The sequence below is a fragment of the Callorhinus ursinus genome, unplaced genomic scaffold, assembly GCF_003265705.2.
Source record: "Callorhinus ursinus isolate GAN/ISIS: 27379988/994484 unplaced genomic scaffold, GSC_fseal_2.0 scaffold14, whole genome shotgun sequence".
NCBI classification, from domain to species: Eukaryota; Metazoa; Chordata; class Mammalia; order Carnivora; family Otariidae; genus Callorhinus; species Callorhinus ursinus.
Genome location: NW_027397076.1, coordinates 7,827,144 through 7,853,866, shown reverse-complemented (window position 1 = coordinate 7,853,866; position 26,723 = coordinate 7,827,144). Strand labels below are relative to the sequence as shown.

The 26,723-nt window shown below is 34.4% G+C and overlaps 1 protein-coding gene across 4 annotated transcripts in view; it reads left to right on the top strand.

The window, feature by feature from the left end:
• The window catches only part of PARPBP (PARP1 binding protein), a 103,802-nt gene that overhangs the window by 24,525 nt on the left and 52,554 nt on the right, over nt 1-26,723 (top strand). For 3 of the 4 annotated variants that reach the window (XM_073900403.1, XM_025881319.2, XM_025881318.2), the window contains 5 exons: nt 5,385-5,555; nt 6,659-6,813; nt 15,613-15,796; nt 18,780-18,958; nt 20,875-20,956. In XM_073900403.1, the coding sequence (XP_073756504.1) occupies nt 5,385-5,555; nt 6,659-6,813; nt 15,613-15,796; nt 18,780-18,958; nt 20,875-20,956 (771 nt within the window). The remainder of the gene's footprint in view (nt 1-5,384; nt 5,556-6,658; nt 6,814-15,612; nt 15,797-18,779; nt 18,959-20,874; nt 20,957-26,723) is intronic. The other variant, XM_073900404.1, reaches the window with a different exon arrangement.

Here is a 26,723-nt window from a genome sequence, read left to right as displayed (position 1 = left end):
ATTATCTTTATTTTTGGTATCTTGGTAAAAACTTCAATCTTGTGGATTTTTTCAATTTAGGTCCTTGCTTCTGGACATCATAACTGTATTTATGTGGAATGCTTTTCCAGAGAGCCTCTTTAAAACACACTTGCAAATACAGGAGCAGGGAAACCATAACTGCCATGTTATATGACCATAATGATAGAGATAGATTTCCAATTGCAGCCATGAGTTAAAAGAAACACTCTAACTGTGAGGACTCCAAGATGTTTTTCCCTGATGTTTGTCTAGCATCACAGATCAGAAGGGCGGAATTTGCTAGCCTTAGAGAGCAAGTTGTAGATGTGGGGGTTTAAGCCCTGGTTTGTACCCAGTAAGGATCAGATATATACATTTGGTAAATTCTCATTATTTTTGGACAGCAGAAGCACAGTGATACAGGAATTGAATGAAATTAAATGTTGAAAGAGTAAAAAAGTTTCTGATTGCAATGTGAATGTCATTTTTTTCCCTCTCCTTTGATTTTTCACAAAATGTGTTACTTTTTTGAAATGTGAAGGGATAAGATAAAGAGGAGATTCATATGTTTTAGACTATTGTATTGTGAAGTTAAAATGGAAACTTTTGTATTATAGATTCACATGAAGTGTTATGATTTATAAAGTAAAGATAAAAGGACACTTGAAGTCTAAGCAGAAAACTATATTATGTCTTAAGTTATAAAATTTTAGGGTGGATCTTAGAGACGATTTTAATTTAGTTGTACCTTAAAGTAATTTTCTTTTTAAGGCAATGTAATACAAATATGTGAGGGCTTATTTGATCCCAAGTAAGTTTTTATCAGTTGTTTTCATTTTGAAATTTCTAAAAGGGCCAAATACATGTATTAAGTTTTTTTCATTTATCATTGAACAAAAACTAATTGAGAACCTATTAACAAAAATGGATTGATTACCTACTATAATGCCAGTCATTCTTTTAGGCCCTAAGGATACATCATTTAGGAACCATTAAGACCTATGCAGGGTATTATAATTGACTGATATGCATAGGTAGAACAGGGTGCTAAGAAAGGGAGTACATGAATTGCTGTTCTGTACTGGGAAATCAGGGAGCCTCTCTGCAAAGGTAACATCTGTCTCATATTTTAGTACTTAAGAAAAAATTTTTAGAGGGATAATATTTAAGCTTTTTTTCTTAAATCAATTTTGCTTAAATGTCAAGTCCATATTTAAGGTAACCTTTTCCTGTCCAATAAAGTTTTTTTAAATTGATCCTGACTGCCTCCCATGTTTCAAGAATTGTTTTTCATAAGAAATTTAAATAATCCAAAAGCATGTTACCTTTAAAAGTGCTTTTAATATGTCTATGAACTTGAGACTTCCTTAATTGTCTCAGGGACTTCCTAATAATTTGTAATTTTTTTTGCTACCTTTTAAAGCTCTCTTTTGTGCTTTCTAATTTAAAATGTGATTAAACAGAATATGAAAGCATTTTAATTTTAATTAGGAAAATATTTTCTTAGAGTTTATAGATGATAAATTATGGGGTCTGTAGCTAAGTTGTCAGTCACTGAAGGACTTAATGAATTTCATGTTTGGAGAGTGAATTGAGTTTAGAATTTGTGGAGTCCATTTTTCTTTTTTTTCTCTTTAAAATTTTTAAAATTTATTTTTTTATTATTATATTCATTTAGCCAGCATATAGTACATCATTAGTTTTTGATGTAGTGTTCATTTTTCTAAGGGAATAGGCAAGAAGAGGATTTCAGGTAAATAGCATGGGAGTGACATTTAAGAATTAGATACAAACAAGATTCCAGAGCAAGAAGATGGGGTGGAAGTAGTTGAGAAGGTGAGAATTCCATAAAAATAATTTAATTTTGATGAAATCCAATTTGTCACTTTTTTCCTATTATAGATTGTGATTTTGGTGTCACATGTAATAACTTTGCCTAATTCCAAGTCATAAAGATTTTTTCTTATGTTTTCTTCTTGAAGTTTTACAGTTTTATATATTGTACATTTAGACTTATGATCCACTTTGAGTTAATTTTTATAAAAAGTGTGAGGTTGGGGCACCTGGGTGGCTCAGTCAGTTAAGTGACTGACTTTAGCTTGGGTCACTATCTCAGGGTTCTGGGATTGAGTCCCACGTTGGGCTCTCCGCTCAGCAGGGAGTCTGCATGTCCCTCTGCCCCTCCCCCGACTCGTGCTCACTGTCTCTCTCTCGCTCTCTCTCTCTCTCAAATATGTAAGTAAAATCTTTCAAAAAAGAAAAAAGTGTGAGGTTTCGGTGAGTTTCATTTGTTTCCCATATGGCTGACCAATTGCTCTCATACCAACTATTGAAAAGACTGTCCTTTCTCCATTGTTTCTTTTGCACCTATGTCAAAAATCAAATGGCCGTATTTGTGGACTCTGTTCTGTTTCATTGATATGAGTGTCCCTTCATAAATGCTATATTATTTTGTTGTACAGTAATATTTAAGATAATTTTCCAGCATATTTAATATGTTGTTCCAGGATCTTCTGGCTTATTTTTTGATGATCTATTATTAATTTTATCATTTTTCCTTAGTATGTAATATTTTGTTTTGTTGTGGTCACTCTCAAGATTTTTTCTCATCTTTGGCTGTCAGAGTTTAATTATAATACAGGAATAATATTCTTTGTGTTTTTCCTATTTGAGTGGTTTCTTAGATCTATAAATTAATGTTTTCCACCAAATTTGGGATGTTTTTGGCCATAATTTCATGAAATACTTTTTTCTGCTTCTTTCACTCTTCTGCAGGGATTCTAAGTACATGTCCCACAGAGCTCTTTGGTTTTATTTTTCTTTCTTTTTTTCTTCTTTTGTTTTTCTGGTTTGGTAGTTTCTATTTATATATGTGCAAGTTCACTTATACTTTCTTCCACTTTCTCCAAGTTGTTGTTGAGCCCACCTAGCAAATTTTGTTTTGGTCATTGTACTTTCATTTCTAGAATTTACTTTCTTTGTAGTGTCCACTTTTCTGTTGTCATTTTCCCTATTAATTCATTGATAACACTTTTTTAATTCATTGAACATTTTTTTGTTTGAGTTCTTTGAATATATTTATAGCAGCGACCTGAGTGTTTTGTCTGCTAAATCTAACATCTAGGTCCACTTGGTGTTAATTTTTATTGACTGCTTTTTATCCTGAGAAGGGGGGGGGTCACACATTTTTTTTCTTTTTTTTTTTTGAACTGTCTAGTAATTTTTAGATGAAAACTGGACATTAAAGATAATATTTTATAGTGATTCTGGGTTTTGTCATGTTCTTCTGAAGACAATTGAATTTTCTAGTAGGCAGTTTTCTTGCCTGGATTTCAACTTCATATTTTGTCTCCTTAGTATACAGCTTTTTGGATATCTATTCTTATGGTTTCCCTTTGCTGTTTTTTTTTAGGTTGGCTTTTGTAGATCTTTCTTCTGCCTGCCAAATGTGGCAGTAAGCCAAGGATTTGGGAAAGTATGGAGCTCATTCTTTCTGTGGATTCTTTTTTCCTAGGGATTTTCCTGTATTTTCCAGTTGTTCTGACAAGTTTTGGCTCTATACACTTAAGACTTCAAGCCTGTCCAGCTTCAGCTTTCTGCGACTTAAGCTACACACATTTATGAAATGCACTCATTTTAGCAAACCTTCCAACTCATAGCTCTGGTTCTTCATAGCTCAATCTTTCTTGAATATATTTTTTTCGATTTCTGCCTGCTTTTTTATGGGCCTCGCTGGAGTCTCCCCCATGCTTGGGTAGTTTCACTGTCAGCTATGGATTATGGCTCTTTATGTTCTCAGTTATTTCCAAGATTTCCCCCTTTAAATTTCTAGCCGCTTTCCCGGCCCTGGATTCTGAGGGCACCATTATAGTTACTTCTATCTGCTACAGCCATAGTCATAAAAGTTGGGTCAGTAAACCACAAACAATTCATACTTTTTTTTTTTAAAGTAGGCTCCATGCCCAGCATGGAGCCCAAAGTGGGGCTTGAACTCATGACCCTGAGATCACGAACTGCGTTGCAGTCAAAAGGTGGATGCTCAATTGACTGAACCACCCATGCGCCTCTAATTCATTCCCTTCTTGCTGCAGTTCTGCTAAAATTAAATATTCCTCCAGCTCCCGTCTACCTTCTGGATACTTTCAAGTGTCTTTAAATAGTATTTAAAACTTCTTACTTACTATTTTATGTTTGTTATCTGAGGTTCACATGATCACTCACTTCTCCACTATTACACGAAATTTAGGACCTTGAATAACCACAAACTTGCTATTCTTAACCCTTCTTGTTGCAGTTCTTTTAAAATTAAATTCTTCTCTAGCTTGGGTCTGCTTTTTTTTTAAGATTTTATTTTATTTATTTGAGAGGGAGAATGAGAGAGGGGGCACAGGAGGGTGTAGGGTCAGAGGGAGAAGCAGACTCCCCACTGAGCAGGGAGCCCGATACGGGACTCAGTCCCGGGACTCTGGGATCATGACCTGAGCCAAAGGCAGTCACTTAACCCAACTGAGCCACTCAAGCGCCCCTTGGATCTGCTTTGTGTATGCTTTCCAGTGTAGTTACATTTTTGAAATTTTACTAATATTTTATAGGTACCTGTGGGAGTTCACACTATCACTTCCCCAGTACTAGAAGCTGTAAGACCTTAAATAGCTGTAAGTAGGTAATTTTAAGAAGGAGATCATTAATGCCCTGGTTTATAAAATGCCCTTGACTATAAAAGACAAGTACAGTATATATGAAAGAACAGATGCCCATATTAAATTCTCACAAATATTATTTATCTTGTGTTTGAACAGTCTATAACTCTGTTTTAGTCCAGTTAATGTCAACATCAACTACTTGTTATTATTTTCTTAACATTTGCTTGAATCTCTTCATTGTAATACTTACTTGGTTATTTGGTATTGTCAAAGTCAGTATCTAATAATTACCCCGAAATTTAATTATTTAACTTTAGCCCTTATCTCCAGCCCTGCATAGGTCTAGGACCAAATAGTGCCAGTTGGCCCATTCCCTAAGCTTTAGGGGGCTGCATTACTCCTTGTTATTTAGTGACAAATGTGTGCAAGGGAATGAGATCCAGCCTTATTAGGAATGCAAACTTTGGACTTTATCTTTTATATCATTTTCTAAGAGGTATTTTTCAACAATTATGATAGTTGGTATTTGCTCATAGATACTTACTAGTGGCACATTTGTTTCATGAGCAGGGATATGTTAATTGTCCAACTCAATCTTTTGTTGTATGGCAGTTCTCTCTTTTCCCATATATTTGAGTGAGATATTGTTATTGAATGGTCATAAGTATTTTTACTGCGTATGAAGAAAGGATTATCGACTTAGAACAACTTCAATAAAGAAAATAATATTTTATTGTACAGGTGCAGTTACTAGCAAGAAAAATTATCTACTCATATTTAAGCCTGCTAGTGAATTCAAAGAATGATCTGGCTCTGGCTCATGTTCTCAATATTCCTGATAGAGGACTTGGAAGAGAAGCCTTCACTGATTTGAAACATGCTGCTCAAGAGAAAAAGATGTCTATCTTTTTGGTATGAACATGTTACATTTTCAATATGTTTTAAAGACTTATGAACAGTGGATAAATGTACCTTAATATAGAATTCTTGTAATTATGATAAAACAACATGAATACATGTTCTTCCTTTGTATTTGAAAATCTATGGTATTTTTATTTATTACCATATTCTTCAAATTTGACAAGGGAAAATTTCTCTAAAGCAGTGTTTTCCTACATGTGTTCTATAGAGTGCTGTCTCTGTTCAATTCTCCTTGAATAAATATTTACAAAGGCAAAAGACCTTGTTAAATGCTTCTTGAATAAATGTTTCCAAACAGTTTGGAAATAGTGTCTACCTTTATTGGATATAGGTAATGAATATTTGTATATCAGAAGCTCTGAGAAGTCCTACCATTTAAGAAATTTAAGAAATCTGCTTAAATTAACCTTGTTACTTAATCTGCTGTTTCCTAAGTTATTTAACCTTGGAAGTTTCTTCCAAATTACTGAAATTTCATAGAATTTGTTTTAGGATACACTTTAGAATATTTCATCTTTGATGGAGATGCTCGTAAGTGTAGCCATCCTATATGTATTTTTATCACTGTAAGGCAAGGCCTTTTGAACTACACATGATCAAATAATCCTAAAATGTGAAAGCTAGATAGGGCTTTGTGCTTATTTAGTCTAAATGTTGAGCTTATAAATAAAGACGATAAAGCTTGGAAGAGTTGAATTAATTGCCCACCCTTGAATAAATCAACACAGTGACACTGAAAAACCCCTTTGTTTCATATTAAAAATTCCAGTTCAATTGATAGGAGAATATATTCATACACTAATATTTTATAGTCAGTGATGTACTCTTATGAATATATTCTTATGCCCTTAGTTTGTCACCTGACTTGGCTCCTCAGTTTCCACTTGCATTGCCATTACCCTTGTTGGCATGAATTTTGCATGGCATCTTCTTTCTTTAATTATTTGCTTCTGAATCAAAGTGACATGAATCATAAAAAGTGCTTACTTTACCTGTATACCCAGAAATAATATAAATATACCCAGCTTCATAAAGTTTTATTTTTAACTTACTAAATCATTAAACATAACTAAATCATTTATTTTAATTCATAGGTGGCCACATCATTTATTAGAACACTAGAGCTTGGAGGGAAGGGATATGCACCATCACCATCTGATCCTTTAAGGGCACATATAAAAGGACTGTCTAATTTTATTAACTTCGTTGACAAATTAGATGAGATTCTTGGAGAAATACCAAATCCAAGGTAATGACTTTTCATAAATTACAAATGTGTGTTATTAACCTGTCTTTAAAACTTTACAGAATCAAATGTAGATGTGAATATATGAGCTGTTGAAATGACTAAGCATCAATAGTAGGGAAAAGAAACAAAATATCTAGATGAATAAATTATAATCTCATGACCTTTTCCCCTAAATTTCTGCCTATCTTTGATTCTAAAATTTTTGCCAAAGTCAAATGGCATGTTCATATGAAATTTGACTAGAGAAGAGGGCTATTTGTCTTTATCTGGAAGAAATAGTTTTGGAGGACTGGGCATGACTGAATAGGTAATTTCTTTAAAATTTGTATTTAGCACTAAAGGAAATCTATATCAAGAATGAGGAAATTGACAAAGATATGATAAAATCTATATTCTACTTCCTGCTATTTTTTTTCCATTTTCTTGGGTGTAAATCATTGGTTCATCTGGAATTTGTTTTTATATGATATTGGAAGTGAGAGATTCTTTCTTATCTGACAGACTTCCATTTATAATATATACATATTGGATGATTAGTAATTTTGTGATTAATTTTGGTGCAGAAGTGGGCTGTATATATTAGCAATCAAGGTAGATCACTCAATTTGGGCATACCAAACAGCTGGTATTTACTGAACACTTTTTATGGGTCAGGCTCTTTATGGGGATTATCATTTGATTTTTACAACAACCTTACATTATAGGTACCGTATAAATACACAATTTAGAGCGTAAGAAACTGAAGTTCTGGGACTAAGTGATTTACCTCAGTCACATTGTTATTTAAGTAGCAGAGCTGGGATCTGAACTCAGTTATGACCCTGGAACCCATTCTCTTAATCACTATATCTTATTTCATGAAACCTCTTTTCATTTTAAGATTCCAAGAAGAATTTGTTTCTCAGGATTTTATTCTGAATTGCATCCTTCTGTCTTTATGGATATCCATTACAAGAAAGTAAATTTGGAAGAGGGTTGAATATGTCTTATAGCCAATATCAGTGACATCTTCTGAACTTTCAAATAATGTATTGGCTGGCTGTTTCTTCTGAGATAGCAGATAATTTTTAAAAATTTTTATTTTTTTATTATTTTTATTATTTTATTATTTTATTTTATTTATTTTTATTATTTATAAATTTTTGTTTATTTTTATTATCCCACTGTATAGTACATCATTAGTTTTTGATGTAGTGTTCAATGATTCATTAGTTATGTATAACACCCAGGGCACATCACAACACACGCCCTCCTTAATAGCAAAGCAAATATAGGTATATTCTGTTGAAGTCAAATAGTAAAAAAGTCCTCCACAGATGGTCTTTACATTTTTTTGTGTGTTTGTTTTTATATTTACCTCATTTAAATGAAATTTTAATGCAGATATTTGTTGATTTTTTTCATTTGAGACATTATTAACTTCCTACCCTGGAAAATGGTGATTTGCTACTCATTCACCAACCTCCCAGCCTCCCTTGTCTGTCTTCCCCATCTTGTTACACACACAGAACTTCTCTTTCATCCTTCTAATATGGTTATACCACAATTTCAGGTTAAGTTATATTTTAGAATTTATATTATTATGACTCTGTAAATACTGCCTACACCTAAGTTATGTGATATGCTGTGATTATACTTCCTTTCTTATACAAATTTTTGTTTTTTTCCCTAGATTTAATAATTATCTACTTTTTTCTTTTACTTCTTATATATTTATCATTGATTCTTTTTTGAGCTTTCCAATAAAACCATACATATTCTTATTATTAGATAATCTGTCAGTTCTGGTTTTTGCCCTTGAAGACATTCCTTCTGGAGAGTCCTCTATCTTCTTCATTGAGTATGTACTTTTGCTTGTTAAGCCTGTTTCACAGTGGTAATGGTGAAGCTTCATTACTTTGTGAATTTTCTTTGCCTCTGCCTTGTTTTTTGGATCTTGTGACTTTATTTTTAATTGGTAAACCCCTTATTTTACTCACATGGCTTTCTGAGAAAAATAGGCAAATATCTTTATCATATTCTCACATTTGGTTGTATATGATCTTATATCATGTTTCATTTATTTAAAATTATTTAAGATTATTTTTATCTGCTTCCTGGATGGTCTTTGTTTTATCTAAGTTGAATGTTTTTGTTTGTTTTGCCCTCTTATGTTAGAGGTATTTCTAAAATGTGTGGTGATTCTGAACAGTCCTTTTATCTTATTTAAGAATGAGACCATAGAAAGCTGATTAGTAGCTCTATACAGTGGATTTCTTTATAGCATGGTAGCCATTTGGCTCTTTTGTTGGGGATTCTCCAAATGTCAGTAATGATAGGTCTTTTCTTTGGGACTTACCCCAAAATTTCCAGAGTGGCATCCTTTAGTCCCTTTCAGAAAGCTGTAAATCTAGCTAGTAATATTCTGGAATTTGAGGTAGGGTAGGGGTTGATGCTGAGTCTCCCAGTTCCAGTATGTAGACTTTTACTTAATCAGTCTGTTTTCAGTCCCTGTTACCTCGAGGTCCAGAGACCATCTGGCTTAGTTTCTTCAGAGTAATCCTGCTTTCCATGCTGAGGGGAGAGAAGTGAACTGGCCTGACTGCTCAGAATAGGAGAGGAGATTTAAGTGTCTAAGTGTTTCTGATGTAGACTGTCAACCAGCTTTCTCGTTGGCAACCCTGTCTTTATTGTAGCCTTCAGTATTGAATTCGATTTCTGAGAATTTCTGGGGTTGCTTCTTACTGGTGTCTCTTTTAGCAGTTACTTATGTTTTAGCTTTCTCTGTTCTGGGTAGTCAGCTACCACATGTCCATCTGCTTTTCATTTTCCCATGCTTTCATTATATGTCTCTGCTGTGATCTGTTATTGTCTCCTCTAACATTCTCTTTCTTTGTGGATTTTAAAACACTTGCCTTTTTGTCATTTTTAGTGCAGTTTTAGGAGGGAGCAGATAAAAATGCATATATTCAATTCAATGTAGTTTGTTATAATTACGGAGGAATTTCTGGTTGGGATAAATTATCTACAGGATAGAAGTACATTTTAGAGGCATCTAGGAAGAGATAATAGACTTAGATTCCTGTAAACCTGCTTCTCCTCCTGAAGTGCCCAGCTTGATGAAGCCTCTCTTCCTCCAGCTACCTAACTAGAAATCTGGAGCATATCCTAAACTCCTTTTTCTCCTTTCTCTGTCCCTTCAGTTACCAAGATCCATGAATTCTTCTTAACATTTTTGATATTCTTTGTTCTCATCTCTATTCCTATAGCTACAATCTTTTTTCCATTTTTTAATGGGAAGTCTGTTTTCAGACTTTTATCCTTTCTTGCTTGGACTTCACTTCTCTCTGAGTCGTCCTTTCTGCCTCCAATCTTGAGTTGCCCCATCCTGTTTTCCTTACTGCTGCCAGTGGTCTTTCTAAAACAGCAGATGTTACTCCCGTGATTAAAATCCTTCAGTGATTTCATATTAGGTACAGGATAAGACTCCCAGAAGCCTCAGTATGATATAGAAATCCTATGTGCTCTAAGTCCTGCCTGTATCTTGCTCTGGCCTCTGTCTCTCAACCTTAACACTTAGAGATAAAAATGTGTTTAACTCTTATAACTGACTATAATAGGGTGGAAGTGGTAGGGAATCACAATAATCTTTGAATCAAAAGGAAGATGGGGAATAGATAGGGAAGAAATGAAAGAAATGATTCTCACATTTCCTCCCCACTGCCAACTTTCATCAAGCCATCCTAGCTGTAATTTTGTTGTATTTCTACATTTTGCCAGTAGGTGCCACCATAAAATGCATACTATACTTTCCTGAAAAATATCTTAAATTAGGGGTTTCAGGTTACATAAATTAGTTAGTTCTCTGTTGTTCAAATGTTTAAAATTATGTATTTCAAGTTTATGAAAACAACTTTTTAATGTACATTTGAATTATATTTATTGGACTAAATATTATACATTTATAGAATGTTAAATCTAGTTGAAATTATCCAGTCCAAAATCTTACTGTTACATTTTTCTCATTTAAAAATATTCTAGGGGTGCCTGGGTGGCTCAGTAGGTTAAGCGTCTGCATTTGGCTCAGGTCATGATCCCTGTGTCCTGGGATCGAGTCCTGCATCAGGCTCCCTGCTCAGCAGGGAGTTTGCTTCTCCCTCTTCCTCCATGTGTGCTCTCTCTCTCTCCCTCTCAAATAAATAAATAAATCTTTAAAAAAATATTCTAGAAGCATTTTTGATATATCTTATGGAGCACTTTTAATTATACTTAATTTTTTAAAGATATGTTTTAGCAAATAGTTATCTAATTCTTGAAGATGGTAGGGGAAAGCCAATCCATATAGTAAAGATATTCAATAATTACACTAAAGTATTACCAATCATTTGTATTATTGCTTATTGCTCTTTTTCAAGGTCACTACGCTTTAATACAAGCTTGGGCATTTTTTTTTTTAAAAATTATTTATTTATTTATTTGGCAGAGAGAGAGAGAAAAAAAGAGAGAGAGAGCACAAGCAGGGGGAGATGCAGAGGGAGAGGGAAAAGCAGACTCCCCACTGAGTGGGAGCCTGATTGGGGACTCAATCCCAGGATGCCGGGATCATGACCTGAACTGAAGGCAGACGCTTAACCAACTGAGCCACCCAGGTTCCCCCAGGCTTGGGGATTTAATTATGTTTTCATCACTAGCTCTATTTTTCTCTTTCTGCCCCAGAGATCTAATGTGATACATTTGGTAGTCAGGAGCTGCAGTTTACCTCTTTTTTCGCCTAAAAATGTTTCTATAAATGTTTATCCAGGGTACTCATAATGTATCTTCTGGGATGCCTTCCTGAATAACTCTTTTTCCCTTACCCACCCACTCAAACTCCCTCTATACCTTCAGTATCTCACTTTCTCACACGATCAGTTGTGACCTCTTAAAAATATTTTATTCATTGTATGCCAGGGTCTAGCACAAATGTCCTAGTGTCATTTGAGTTAAAACTTCAGAGATTCCAGGTTCTAGAAGCAAGAGTCTAGATTATGCCACCATGTTGCTGAGCAGATATTTGAAGAGCTAGTATTTGCCTCTAGTAGAGAATGTATAGCAATAGACTAGTCGTAGCGCTGGTGCGTGAGGTATTTTGCCAAGGGTCAAAACATTGAGCTTGGCAATTATCTGAAACACAAATCTTTTAAATTTCTTCCTAATATAATTCAGTCAGGGAATCATATCATCTTTAATATTTAGTGTAATTGTTCTTATAGAAGGAATGAGAAAAGGAGGCAAAGGTGACTTTTACCTAATATCATTGAAAGCATTTTTTTTTGTTCTTGTAATTGACATTATAACACTCTTTCATATTTTATTATCCTTTTGAATCTTTTCCAAAACTCTTCCATTAGATTACTTTGCAGAAAAAGCACATAGTGTTGTGTTTTCATTCTGGCTTCATTTCATCCAATCACTTTCTGTGCTTTTGATTGAAAATCAAGGGAAAAAAACATTGAAAAGAAAGTGTCTATATATATATAAAAGAATTCTTAGAGTTTACTCAGACTTCTGATTACACATATATGGCAGATTAGGTCCCCTGGCTGACCCTTCCACTGAGAATAGTTAATAATGCTGGATAGCATATTTTTAAAATACTTCTTGAATGCATTGATGAGTAGGCATATGTAGTGAAAATACAGGCCAAAAACTAGGGGAGGGAAGAAAGCCAGAGAGGGAAGTCAAGAAGGGAAATGAGTTTTTATTTTGAGAGTATTTGGTGATTTGGAAGGTCTGTTCTTAGAGCCACTAAGTCTGAGTGCAAGGACAAAGCCCAAGGACTATCCAAGGTGAAGAGTCTATTGGAACATTCCCACTCTACAGGGCTGCCCACTCTGTGTAAAATGGACTAAGAATAAGGGCTTTAACCTGATAAAGGGTTTCTGTACTTAATGGTAAAGTGTTTTAGCATTCTACTTAAGATAAAACAAGATAAGAGTTCCTACTCTTATCATTTCTTTTCAGCACAATATCAGATGTTCTATTCAGTGTAGTAAGGCAAGAAAAAGAAATAGGAGATGTAACAATTGAAAAGGAAAAAATAAAATTCTGTTTGATGATATATGATTGTATGTGTAGAAAACTCCAGGAATGTAAAGGCAAATTTTTAATATTAATAATAGTGTTTAATAGTGTTGCTGGACACAAGGTCAATAAACAACAAGCAATTGTATTTCTATACCATCACCAAATAGAAATTTAAAAAAAGCTTCAAGAATATAAAATACATAAAATAAATCTAATAAAAGTCATAGTAGTTCCTTCCCCGTCAGAAGGTTCAGACTCAAGGTGAAATTCTCTGCTTGCCCTCATCCACGTGGGGCTTTGTGTCCTGATAAAGTGCTATCAGAGATTTTTGTCTTCAGGAAAACCCATACATTCTGCTTGCCTCCCACTTAACAGCTCCCAGCTTTCCACTCCAGCTCTTGTTTTTTCCTTTTTTGGGGAGAGATTAGAGATTTCCCCCTATTGCTGCCAAACTTGGTGAGATATTCCCTCAGAGTATTTATTTAGTCTGCCATAGTGTAAGTGGAAAACCCCTAAGTACTTTTGTATTGCAAATAATAATATAGTAATAGTAAAATATATATCTTTTGTCTTACTATTAAAAACTTTAGATGGTTGCCTGTGATAGTGGTCATTTATTCAACAAACGTAGCAATCCTTTCTTCTGTGTGCCAAGTATAAACTGGTAGTATAAAGATTAGTAAATATATTGTTCCTTTCTCAAGGAGCTTGCTTGCTTGCTTGCTTTCTTTCTTTCTTTCTTTCTTTCTTTCTTTCTTTCCTTTTTTTTTGGTTTGGTGCAAAAAGGTGATTTTATTATAGAATGGGGACAGGACCCATGGGCAGAAAGAACTGCCCTGGGATTGTGAGGAGTGACTGATTATATATTTTTTAATTAGTGGTGGTTAGGGACAGTGCAAATCTCTAAGGAATTTGGAAGGAAGCCTTTTAGGACTTTGAGGGGCTAGCTGCTGTTAAGATAAGGTTACTTTTAGTCTTTGATAAAACATAAAGGCACTAAGGTGGCCATGAGTTCCTTGAGGAAGGTCACACTCTGCATGTGTCAGGTATCAGTGGGCTGCAAGCTGTAAGGAGATTTAATTTAAGCTACATTTCTCTTGACTCTGTTTCCCTCATCATTTCCCCCCCTTGAACAACTTTGACCCTTAAATCTTTAAGGTTGTTGAAGGCAGAAGGTCTCATCTTCTGTAGCTTCTTCCTGCTGAATAGGGGCATAGAGATGTCCCTACCTATGGGTCAAGGTTGGTCAGTTGAGAATTTAGTAAGAGTTAGGAAAGGCTAAAGCAGCTGTATTTAGAGTTGATAACATATGGGAGTCTCCTTAAGTTTCTTTCCCTTTCTTTCTTTTTCTTTCTTTCTTTCTTTCTTTCTTTCTTTCTTCTTCTTTCTTTCTTTTAATGAAATGTTTCTCAAGCTTGTGTAGTTGTCAGAATCACCTGTGGTATTTTTAAAACAGAGCAGTTGTTCAGTACCCTTCTCTGCAGTTTGTGATTCAACAGGGTGGGATCTGGAGTTGATATTTTAAACAAATGCTGAATATGATTCTGATGATCAGGTAAATTTGGGAGACACTGGTCTAATCGTACATTAAGTGTTTCTGCAATTCTTCTAACTTTCCTTCTCTATTTGGAACAACTATTTGAATGTGAACAATCATATTTCCAGTGTTTGTTAGGAAACCTGGCTTCTTCTCCAAAACATAAAACCTGGTAATAAGGCAATGTGGATAAAAACTAATTCATAATTTCCTTTATGCCACTATAAAAGTCACAGAAAAGTTAAATAGCATACTCAAGGTAGAAGGTGGGGCAGGCGAGGGATGGGGAACTGTTATTTTGTGCTCAGGCAGTCTGACCTTACAGCCAGGCCATATCACCTTCTCATTCAGCACTGCACAGCCTTTCCAGGGATACCTCTAGGGATGGAGATCTTCTGACTTTAAAAAAGAGCCCTCTTCTTTTGTTGGATACCTCTAATTTCTTCCTTGCAATAGATCAAAATCCTTCTTCCTATATATTTCTCACATTTTTTTAGGTCAGCCTTCTAGAGCAGGAACTGCAACCTAAATTCATTCAGGTTCAGGCTTAGTGTAAAGAAATAATTGATCTCAGGTTTTTTAAAACACTTGTCTGTTGGACATAGTTGGTCCAGTCTTTGGTTTGCTTTAGATCAATATTAACTAGCTTAATTTCCCCTTCCACATAGTAACAGTTCTCATATCAGAATGCAGTATCATGTTTCAGGTCAGTCCTCACCACCTCCTTCCTAGCCCAGAACACTTCGTGTTCTTGGACAAGCTATTTAACCTTTTTGAGACTCAATTTTCTCATCTGTGATTTAAGGATAATAATACTTATGGAAATGATTTTAAGATTAAAGTAATGTAGGATTCTAGGTATTCAATGAGGGGTAGCGTTTCTGTTACCTTGTATCTAAAGGTACATATTTTAAGTATATTATGTGTGTATAACTGCCCCTGAAACTTACTATGTATCATCTATAACTAAAATATTTCCCTTCAGCTTTCAAATCAGGGAAGAAGTAACTTTGTTGAAATGACTTGCTTTAAGAAAAACTTTTTAATTTTGTTGCTCATGGTTCTCATTATTTTCTTAAATATGTTAGTTTGATTTATAAGATCAAAGTCATATTTTTTGAAAAGTGTTGATTAACTTTGAGAAGTTTATTTTCAAGCTTATAAGCATATTGTCATTTCTAATACTATTATAAAGGTGATCTTATTTCTATTTTCAGCACTGCAGGGAGTCGGATACTCTCAGTGATAAAGATGCAGCTGATTAAAGGCCAGAACAGCAGGGATCCTTTTTGTAAAGCAGTAGAGGAAGTCACTCGGGATTTGGATTTGAGGATTAAAAATATTATCAATTCTCAACAAGGAGATGTAGCTGTTAGTACCACTGACATCAGTCCTGCACGGGTAATGAGATTTTTATTTTCCATTATACTTCTATAGAAAACATTATCGCTTCTACTTGTTATAGAAATGTTTTACTATTGCTACTTAAGTCAGAAGAATGTTTTTCCTGTGTTATGAGATACTGAAAATTTAAGTGTCTCAATAGGATTATATAGGATTATGTTTGACTTGAAATGAATCATAACATCTTTGGGCCAAATTGTATTTGTTAAAGTAGCATGTTGGATAATCTGCAGTATCCCTTGTAGCACTCGAAATTTATAATTCTTGATGGTTATTAAAGTGTCTTAAAATATTTTTCAATAATTTTTCCTATGAAACCATTATTTTTTGCCACTTACTCAAATATAAAATAAGAGCAAGGTTTCTCTGGTTCTGGCCCCAGTACTAGGTATTCTGTAGAACAGCCACAGAAATGGTTTCTATTCAGTTTATTTTTCTTTAATAGAATTTTTTCATCTTTATTATCTGTTGTTTTCTACCTCTATTACCAGCCTACTGCAAACATTAGGAATTTCTCCTATACTTAGAAATCTTTTAACTATATATTCCTAGAATGTTTACCTCTCCCTTTTTTTTTTTGTTCAAACATTGTACAATACAATAACTATAGTATTATAGCAGAAATTGGCTACCATCTTTCCAGCTCTAAAAAAGAATTTGGCGGTATATATTATAATCCATTTGTTGCAGGTTAATTCAAGCAACAAAAGCCCCTTTTCCTTAGGTGTGATTGTGATAATCAGTGTATGAAGAAAGACTTTTGCTTATATTTTATTATTCATCTATTATTATTATACATCTATTTTATTTATCATTATACATCTATTATTCATCTATTTTCACAGCCTTGGGAATGATTTTTAGTTATTTTTCTGTAACAATGCATGTTTTCAGATTAATTGGAAGGTGGGACATAGGGGAGATTCTGGGTTGTTGCCCCATGTGTTTCATGTGTGTTAATGCTTCCTGTGACTAGCTGGCTCAAATGACAACCAGGTTATTACTATAAGTCTAAATCAGAAACTGTCACACCTCAGGTAATTAAGAGCCCCAGTCTCTGCCATTTCCTGTCACAAGAAATAAAGATACAGACAACCTGGTTCTTAATTTTACGTTTTCAACCAAATCAGAAATCTTTGAAAAATACTATCCAATAATTCTCAGTGAGTTAATATTAAACAATATGGACTTTTTCTCTGGTACTGATGAAAGGTGTATGTTAAGCACATATATTGTGATAAGCCATTACTATTGTGATAAGCGCATATAATATGGTAGCAATCATTATTGTGATAAGCAGTTTGTTAAAATTCTAGTGTAGCTCCACAGTACAGTTTGGTCAGCCTGGTAGAGAAAGGAGGCTAAGACCATGCTGGTGACAGCCGGGGAAAGTGGCACAGCTACAACAGACGTTTTAGAAACTTCGATATTTAGGTGCAGTGTCTAACATACTGTATGGGTTGGGCACTATCATTCTATCATTACCCTTATTTTACCAGTGATTTAACTGAAGCACAGTGAGGTTAAGGAACTTTCCCCGAATTATACAGTACATACTACTGGTAAGTTGGTATCAAACCCAGCTAGAGATATCTTCAAAGTTTGTGCTTACAGGTGTCTGCATATAATATTATATTATCATCTATTTTCCCTTACTCTGTCTAGTCACGAAGTTTTTCTAGCTCTCCTCTTTTAACCTGCTTTTTCTTTATCTGCACTGTTACTATTTTAGTTCACTGCGACTACCTTCTTCATTTCCAAGCTGGACTATTACAGTCTCTTAATTTGTGGTCCTGTCTCCAGACTTAATAACATTCTTACCCTGGAATATATTTTATGCATTGCCATCATTTTTTAATAATCTAAATAGGATCATTTATGTTCTTGATTAATAAAGCAAAAGACTTTAACTCCATAATAGACTGATTTATAATTTCTTGGCCAGATTTATAGAGCTTTCCCAGGTTCATCTCACATCACTCCCTCTCTGTTACCCTGTTCTTCAGCCATATCATGTTAACCTGGTCCTTAAAATGCCATGTTCCCTCCCACCCCATGTGTCTCCTCCTCCATGAAGCCATCCTTGATTTTAGAGTAAATTGATCACTACCTTTGTGTGCTCCTCTTGTACCATGTATACATTCTGTTAGAAATAACACTTAGTACTTTGTAATGCAGTTGTTGGTTATTTACTTATTTTATCAAGGGGACTGTGGGTTCCTTGAGGCAGTGGTTTTTACCTTTGTAACCTTAGCTTCAAACACTGTGCTTAGGACTTGGTATGTACTTATCAATGGATTACTGAATGAATGAATGTCAACTCATTTTTAATTATTGCATTTGAATAGATATTTTTTTTAAGACTTTATTTATTTACTAGAGAGAGAGAGAGAGAGAGAGAGAGAGAGCATGAGCTGGGGGAGAGGCAAGTGGAGAGGGAGAGGCAGACTCCCCACCAAGCAGGGAGCCTGATGTGGGGCTCAATCCTAGGACCCTGGGTTCATGACCCAAGCCTAAGGCAGACGCCTAACCAACCAAGCTACCCAGGTGCCCTGCATTTGAGTAGATCTTTACAACCATCTACGGGGTTGGTATTCACATCAACAGAACCCCATCTCTCTTTGGTATGTAAGAAAGAAAAAATACACAGGGAGGCTAAGTCATGAGGCTAGCTAGGGTCACATAGTTAAATAGTTACTAAATTTTCTGACTTAAAGCTAGGTATTATTTGAGCAGAACCAATATCTTTCTGTGATGATACTATTTTCTGTATTTTTTTGTGCTTTGGGAAGGTGATAAGACTGATTTAGTATGACTTGAGGGAGAAATATTTCATGCCTTAAAGCCATTTCGCATGGTTGAGTTTTTATAACTTAAACAACAGGAAGAGGAGAACAGCAGCACAAGAAATGGAAAAGAATGGCTGATTGCCCCAACTTTGGTGATTGTTACATTTATTTAATAGTATTTTTTGTTCTAGCCAAAATCTTATGCCATAAACCATGGCACTGCATACTGTGGCAGAGATACTGTGAAAACTTTACTAGTTCTTTTGGATGAAGAAGCAGCCAGTATGCCTACCAAAAACAAAGCAGAGCTTTTATATGATGATGAAAACACAATTCATCATAATGGAACTTCTATTCTTACACTTTTTAGGTAAGTAATGTGGAAGTGATATGTATGTGAATGTTAACTCGTCTATAAAGGGAATTTTTAAAAAAAAAAACCCACCTCATTGATTAAAAAGAAATACATTATGGTAAGAAACTTGGAGACTACAGAAAGTGTGAAGAGAGAAAACAAAAGTTAAAGGGAGATTGAACATTTGAATGTGGGAAAGTTTTTATAAAAACAGTATTTTGTGAGAATATGACCGGTATTTTTGTTTTTATTTTTTTGTGCTTGTGTTTTGCTTTGGAAATATTTTATTTCCTTTGCTGTGTAAGTCAAAAACTTTGGTGACTGCTTTCATTTATATTATCTCAGCCCTCATGACATCTTTCAGTAATAGCCCCACTTGATAAGTAAAAAATTAGACACTTGAGAGACAGAGATTAAGTAATTTGCCTAAGAGAGTACAGTTAGCAAGCAGCAAAAGTGTCATGCTCCAAAGCTTAAGGTCTGTCCTCCAAGTATGGTGCTGCTCTTCATGAGAACAGGAGAGAGCATATACACCAGACTTACATTGGAATTGACATCTGTTGATTCTTCCTTTTATGAAGAAAAATACTTACCAAAGTAGTTGTAGTATTCTGTGCAAGATATTGATACGCTCCAGTTTTAACAACAACTAGGTCAAACATTGAGTAGGTTTGGTGATATTTTGCATTAATAAACATTCATTTATAGAAACATGTAAAGTTTTAGAACAGCAATTTTAAATTTTATTTAGTACATTGTGGAGAAACTTTATAAAGTCATCCTACTTGTTGCTCTCTTCTATTTTTCTTTTCTCTTTAAAGAGAAACTTTGCAATGGTCTGTCATACACGTTGTCCTCCAAGTTATTTAAATCTCTTCACCAGCTTTCAATGATTATGCTTTAATATTTGGGCATGATATAATTCACCCATGTTCTACTTCAAAAGTGTTCAATATTTTCCTAACAACGAAAACTTATTTTATCAATGATTTACGAAAAAAGTGGAAAGAAAATGAATCTTTGTGTTTCTTCTTTTACCTTCTGTTTAACAAAGTTTGCTTTTTAGGTAAAACATAAATGATTAAATTTTCTCTCAGAGTCAATTCTACCATTTTTTAAAGAGAAAGTTATTTTGTTTATAGAATTTTATTAAGCAAAATCAATCCCTACATCCATTTTAAAGAAGTATTTTTCTCAACCATTGTGGCCAAAAATATTTCAATTGTTTACAGTTACCTTAGCATTTGCAATTGTCATTGTGGACACAAGTGCCAATTCATGGTAAAGTGAATTTTTTTCGTGGTCTGCATTGAAATGATAAAATTAAGGACAATGTAGTATATGAATATAAGTCAATGTAAGGTTATAAACTAGTGGTTCTTAGAATAGACTCTCCTTTATTCTTATATAACAGTCTTTTGAGTTAAAGAGGTTATGACTCTGGCTCTGCTAAGCCAGAAAGGAATTTATTGAGGAATCCAGGTTTGTCTGGCTCCAAAGCTCCAGTGTTTCTTTCTCCATTGTACCTTCTTTGACCGTCCTATTTCTAAACTGTATTTTTCTCTTGAATTCCCCTGCTGCAGCACTTGTCCTTTTTTATTTTAAATTTTAGTTGTGTGGATATCTTACTTCCTTAGGCTTCATGATGCCTGAATTCAGGGCAGTGAATGAATCTGCTTTCTATCCTTCATAATATCTTATACAGTGCCTCACATTTTTTAGAAACTCAAATATGTAGTGACTGAATTAATTAACTTAGCAAATTATTAATATTTAGAACTCTCAATAGTAATACTGACACTTTTATGCAGTATTATAAACAACTAGATTTAGTTGTCTTTTTATTTTATTACTGCTTTTGGGTAAGGGAGGGGGAAAAACAAGTTAACAAGCTACTCTTGTTTATACATTTTTGCTTTTTTTGGACTTAGATCTCCCACACAAGTGAATAATTCATCAGTGAAACCCCTAAGAGAACGCATCCGTAAGTCAATGCAAGAGAAAAAAATTAAGGTATAGTTTACTGTCATAAAAATGATAAAAATGGTTTTATTTGTAGAAGAAATATAGAAACCTGAACTGGATATTATAAATATACATTGTATATGGAACAATAGGAATTAAATGGAAAATGAGTTATGACACTGACATATAGAAACTTTACTTTTATACAATCTTGGCTCATTAGTCTTTGGCTTATTCCATTTGCTGGACCTAAAATAAAGAAAGGAATAAGCACTTGCTATTGTAAGTGTTCAATAAATATCTATTCAGTGAATGAAGGGTAAAATAAGCCATGATTTTCACATTTACATTTCTCAATTTTAAACTGAATCTTGAGAGACTATATAAATTCCATTTTGTTCCTGTCTGAAGACATATGGCAGAATATCATTGATTGTAGATTAAGACAAAAAGAACATTTCACATTGTTGATTGACTAGAGCTATTCTTTATATTTTTATATCTTTATTTGATTTGAACTAATTTTCCTGTCCTCATTTCAAACATTTGTGCCTGTAAGGAGCCAATAATATGTTTTTTAAGTGTTTAAAATTTTCTTGGCCTTATTTTTCAAAAAGAAACTTGGTCTTAACTCATTCGGCATACGTTTATTGAGCATCTACTATGTGCTAGATATAGATACTCTTCTATGGTTGGAAATTCATTCATTTGTTCAACAAAATTGTCATGTAAAATTTACAATTACCTTAAATTATCAAACAGTTGTTCATCTTGATACAACTTTGAGAACTCTATTTTGTATGCTCTTTATATTCCCATTTGGAAAGTTAGTCCCAATTAGCAGAACTCTTAGTTATCATCTGTTTCATATCCAAAACCCATTTAGTTTATATTAATAAATCTTGTCTTTCTTTTGGTTATTTTTAGTTGTCAGTACTTAATACCTGTGGAATACATCAAAGTGTTTTATACAATTTTTCTATGAGTAAAATTTGTTAATCCTTTGTTATATTACATAAGTACTTATAGTCAAGGCATAAGATCTTTTTTAAAAAAAATCCATTCTTTGGACTTTATTATAAGCAGAAATGTAATGTGTAAATTCTTTAATTTTTTTCCCTGCTATGGATACTGACAAATTTTAATATTTTCATTTAAAGATCATTGGGATAATACCCTCTAGTTCCACCAATGTCATTGCAAATGGCAAGATTTCATTTTTTTCTTGATGCCTGAGTAATATTCCATTGTATATATATACACCACATCTTTATCCATTCATCTGTTGTTGGACATCTGGGCTCTTTTCATATTTTGAACTAGAGGGTCTTATGCTAAGTGAAATAAATCAATGAGAGAAAGACAATTATCATATGATTTCACTCATGTATGGAATTTAAGAAACAAAACAGAGGAGCATAGAGGAAGAGAGGGATAAATAAAACAAGACGTAATTAGAGAGGGAGACAAACTATAAGAGACTCTTAACCATAGGAAATAAACTGAGGGTTGCTGTAGGGGAGGGGGATGGGAGAATGGGGTAACGGGGTGATGGGCATTAAAGAGGGCACATGATGTAATGAGCACTGGGTGTTATATGCGACTGATGGATCACTGAACTCTACCTCTGAAACTAATAATACACTATATGTTAATTAATTGAATTTAAATTAAAAAGGATCATTGGGGTATTTTGTTAGAATTAAGTAAATCAAAATGAAAAAGTATTTGAAGAATAAGAAGGTTGTTTTTTTTTTTTTTAGAAACTGCTAAGAGTCAGCTAATTACTGTAAAATGTATAGACATATTTAGAAAGTTTTGGGAAGTAGAGGAGAGATTATCTAATACAGTCTCATTTATAGATGTGGAGACCAAAATCCTGAGAAAACACCTTATCCAAGATCTCATAACTACAATGAAATGTTTTATGCCAGTGTGCAAAGCCATGGTTAAATACTAATGAGATTATAATTACATTGCTTCCGTTACCTAATAGTGGAGCTGGCTTAGTCTACTTGGCTCTGACACTAAAATGGCAATAGAGGAAGGAATCGGTGTTTATGATTGTATTTTACTGTATAGTGGTCTTTATAAAAGCAAAGTGTGAAAATAATTGGTTTAGCCAGGTATACAGCTGAACCATAGTCAGCTAAAGTATTTTGTTGGAATAACAAAAAATATTACTAATATTTACTACTAAGTAACTATGGAAAAGTAGTTTAACAGCTTTTTGTCTTATTATCTGGTTACTTTTGATCTTTTTGCATATAGTTCTTTTTTTAGTCATGGAAAGATTATATGATCTACAGTTGAAATAATGTCTTGGAAAGAGGACTTCAAAAATAGTAAATATTAGGGAGGAGCACCTGGGTGGCTCAGTCGTTAAGCGTCTGCCTTCAGTTCAGGTCATGATCTCAGGGTCCTGGGATCGAGCCCCGCATCAGGCTCCCTGCTCCACGGGAAGCCTGCTTCTCCCTCTCCCACTCCCCCTGCTTGTGTTCCCTCTCTCGCTGTGTCTCTATCTGTCAAAAAATAAATAAAATCTTAAAAAAAAGAAAATATTAGGGAACTTAGAATTTTGATGTTGTAAATGGTAATTGTGAAGTATCCATGTCATTATTATATGGGGCAAATTAACTTTTCTTAGATTTTAGTTTCTCATTTATAAATAAAAACAGACACCCCTCTGATCACAAAATCTTGTGAAACCATATTCATTTTAAGTCCTCGAGTTTTATCTCCTACTATTAATTATTAGGAAACTTGTCCATGACAGTCAAATAAACTCCCCTGTGATAGAAATCAGAAGGTTCTTCCTGAACCTTCATGGTTTTGATAGGAACCTTTAGAGAAAGTTTACATCCCATTCCCCACGCCCCCCATTCCAAGCAGTTTATACAAGTATCCTCATACCTCTTTCTTTTTTAAAATTTTTTTAAATTAACAAATAACGTATTATTTGTTTCAGGGGTACAGGTCTATGATTCATCAGTCTTACACAATTCACAGCGCTCACCATAGCACATACCCTCCCAGTGTCCATCACCAGCCGCCCCATCCCTCCCACCCCCCTCCACTCAGGCAACCCTCAGTTTGTTTCCTGAGATTAAGAATCTCTTATGGTTTGTCTCCCTCTCTGGTTCATCTTGTTTCATTTTTCTCTTCTTTCCCCTATGATCCTCTGTGTTGTTTCTCAAATTCCTCATATCAGTGAGGTCATATGATACTTGTCTTTCTCTGATTGACTTATTTCGCTTAGCATAATACTCTCTAACTCCATCACATCTTAGCAAATGTCAAGATTTCATTTTTGATGGCTGTGTAATATTCCATTGTGTGTGTGTGTGTGTGTGTGTGTGTGTGTGTGTGTGTGTGTGTGTATACCCCACATCTTCTTTATCCATTCATCTGTTTTGGACATCTAAGCTGTTTGCATAGTTTGGCTATTGTCTCATACCTCTTAAAAGATTTTCAAGAAGATACCTCCTTATATCCTTGTAAATTAATTAGTTTTATTCCTTACAGTTTGGTTTAGCAGTATTTTGCACATCGGGCACAACTGAAAAGTCACATGTACAGGCCTTTTCTTTATTCTGAGTCTAATGTTTTTGCCCATATACATACAATTATACACAGAATAATCAGGATTAACTGATTAAGTAGCTTAAGTGAACTGATCAGGAAAATACTGGATCTTTAAAACATGGTGTAGCTGGGACAGTGAAAATTAGGGCTCAGGTAGTGTGAAAAATAGACTGGCTATATCTTTGGTACCTTTGTAAGCAGTCAGGCAGTCCAATGCTTATGGTATTAGAAAATTCTTAATTAGATATCCAAGTTTAACATTTAGAGTCTTAGAAAACTCTGAGTATATCCAAATTAAAATGGTAGATTGAGCTTAACTCATAGAATTTCTCTCCCCTTAAAATGTCTATAAAATAGTAACAACTAGCAAAAACATTCACCAAGAACAAGCAATGAAGAATAATGCAATTAGATACAATAACTTCAAAAATGATGGCCAAGGAAAGAAACTGAAGATTTCGGAGGGAAGAGGCACAGCATGACTTAGTGACTTAATATAGCCCCAGTCCCTAGATACTCTACTAGTGAGTTGACAAATCCTGAGAATTATCACTAATACTTCCCAAACTGAGGAGCCACCTAAGTGTGTGTATTCTTTTTTTTTCCCCCTTGTCAGAGAAATAGTAGAAGTGGCAATTAGATAGTAATGTGGCTTAAATGTGAAAAATGAACCCTGGAACTTATACACTTACACAAATGAAGCCTCCAGTATCACATAATGAAATGGGGAAGTTATCCAAATGATCCCCTTCCATTTGAATGAGATATGGTGGCTAAGTAGAGGGAGTAAACCTTCTTATAGTACATATAATGTATAATAAACTCTTAGGAGAGAGTGTAGAACCCAGAAATATTTTCAAACTCTTTCCTTGGCTGAACGCTACTTCTGCCTCCACCACTCCTCAGGCTACTGAAAAATGAGGTCTAACAGAAAGTATGCAGGCTTCAAAATGTAACTGAGGAGAAAATAAAATGCTCTCAGATAAGGAGGGAACAGAATCAAGAAATCACTCACAGACTTGGAGGCTTCTGTGTTGAACTAGGATATAGTAGGTCATGGCAGAATACCATTTCTGCTACAATAACAAAATAAAAAGCAGATAAATAGGTGAGAATATATTTTAAAGACATAGAAAAGCTATGTAAGCAAAGCAGTTTAAGTAAACTAAAAATCTGGGGTGGATAAAGTCCTTCTGAGGTGAGCAGCTTATTATCAGCTGCTTTCTTCCCTGGGATTATTTACCAGTTTTAGGTATGAGCCAAGGATTGATGCTGGCCCATGTAAAAGACCTCTACTGAGGGAAAGAGGAACCAACAAATATTGTGGGTATCTTGAGGCGCTGGCAACAATTTGGAAACTTTAGGAGCCCTGAATTCACGGTTATTTTTACCTATTGCACATATGCTGGATTTTGAAACTGAGTGGGAGGCTAAGAAGCTTCAATTTGGTAAACTAAAATCACCTATGCTCTTGAGATTGCTAGAATACAAGGCTCTGCTTGAGGAGTGGGATCTGCCCTCAACACATGGCTGTCTCCTTTCACATATTTGTCATATTCGGAAATGAAGTAAGATGGGAGGCCAAAGAGCATAGGTCCGAGACGATAGAAATCCACAAAGTTCTTGACTGAAAGCATGGGAGGGTCATTCCCAAGGAAGAGATAAGAACCAGAAGTCAAAATGTAATTGATGACAAGTGCAACCTAGCTCTTAGTCAGCTCAGTCCCTGACTGCATTGAAGTTATTAGCCCTTTGCTATGTCTGCTTAATAGAAACAAAGGAAACCCTTCTAGATAGAAGAAGGTTCTTCATCTGGAGCCTCTACAGTTTCTTTATACAGTGTCCAGCATGAAATAAAAAATATACTGGACATGAAAAGAGATAGGAAGATTTGTCTTTTAATTAAGAGAGAAAACTAACAATAGTGGTAGACTTACAAAAATCCAGATATTTGAATTAGCTGATGAGGAATTAAAAATTTTTCAACATGTAAAAGTAATTATAGGAAAAGACAGGCAAAATAGATGAAAAATTGGGGAATTCCAGCAGAGAATTAAAATCTGTAAAACTCTATAGATATTCCAGAACTGTAAAAACATCTGAAATTAAGAACTTATTACATGAGCTTAATAGAAACTGGACAGAGCATTAGGTGGCAAACCTGGACTTGAAGATGGGTCATTAGAAAAATTAGAAAAAGTCTAACATGTGCCTAATTAGAGTCCCAGAA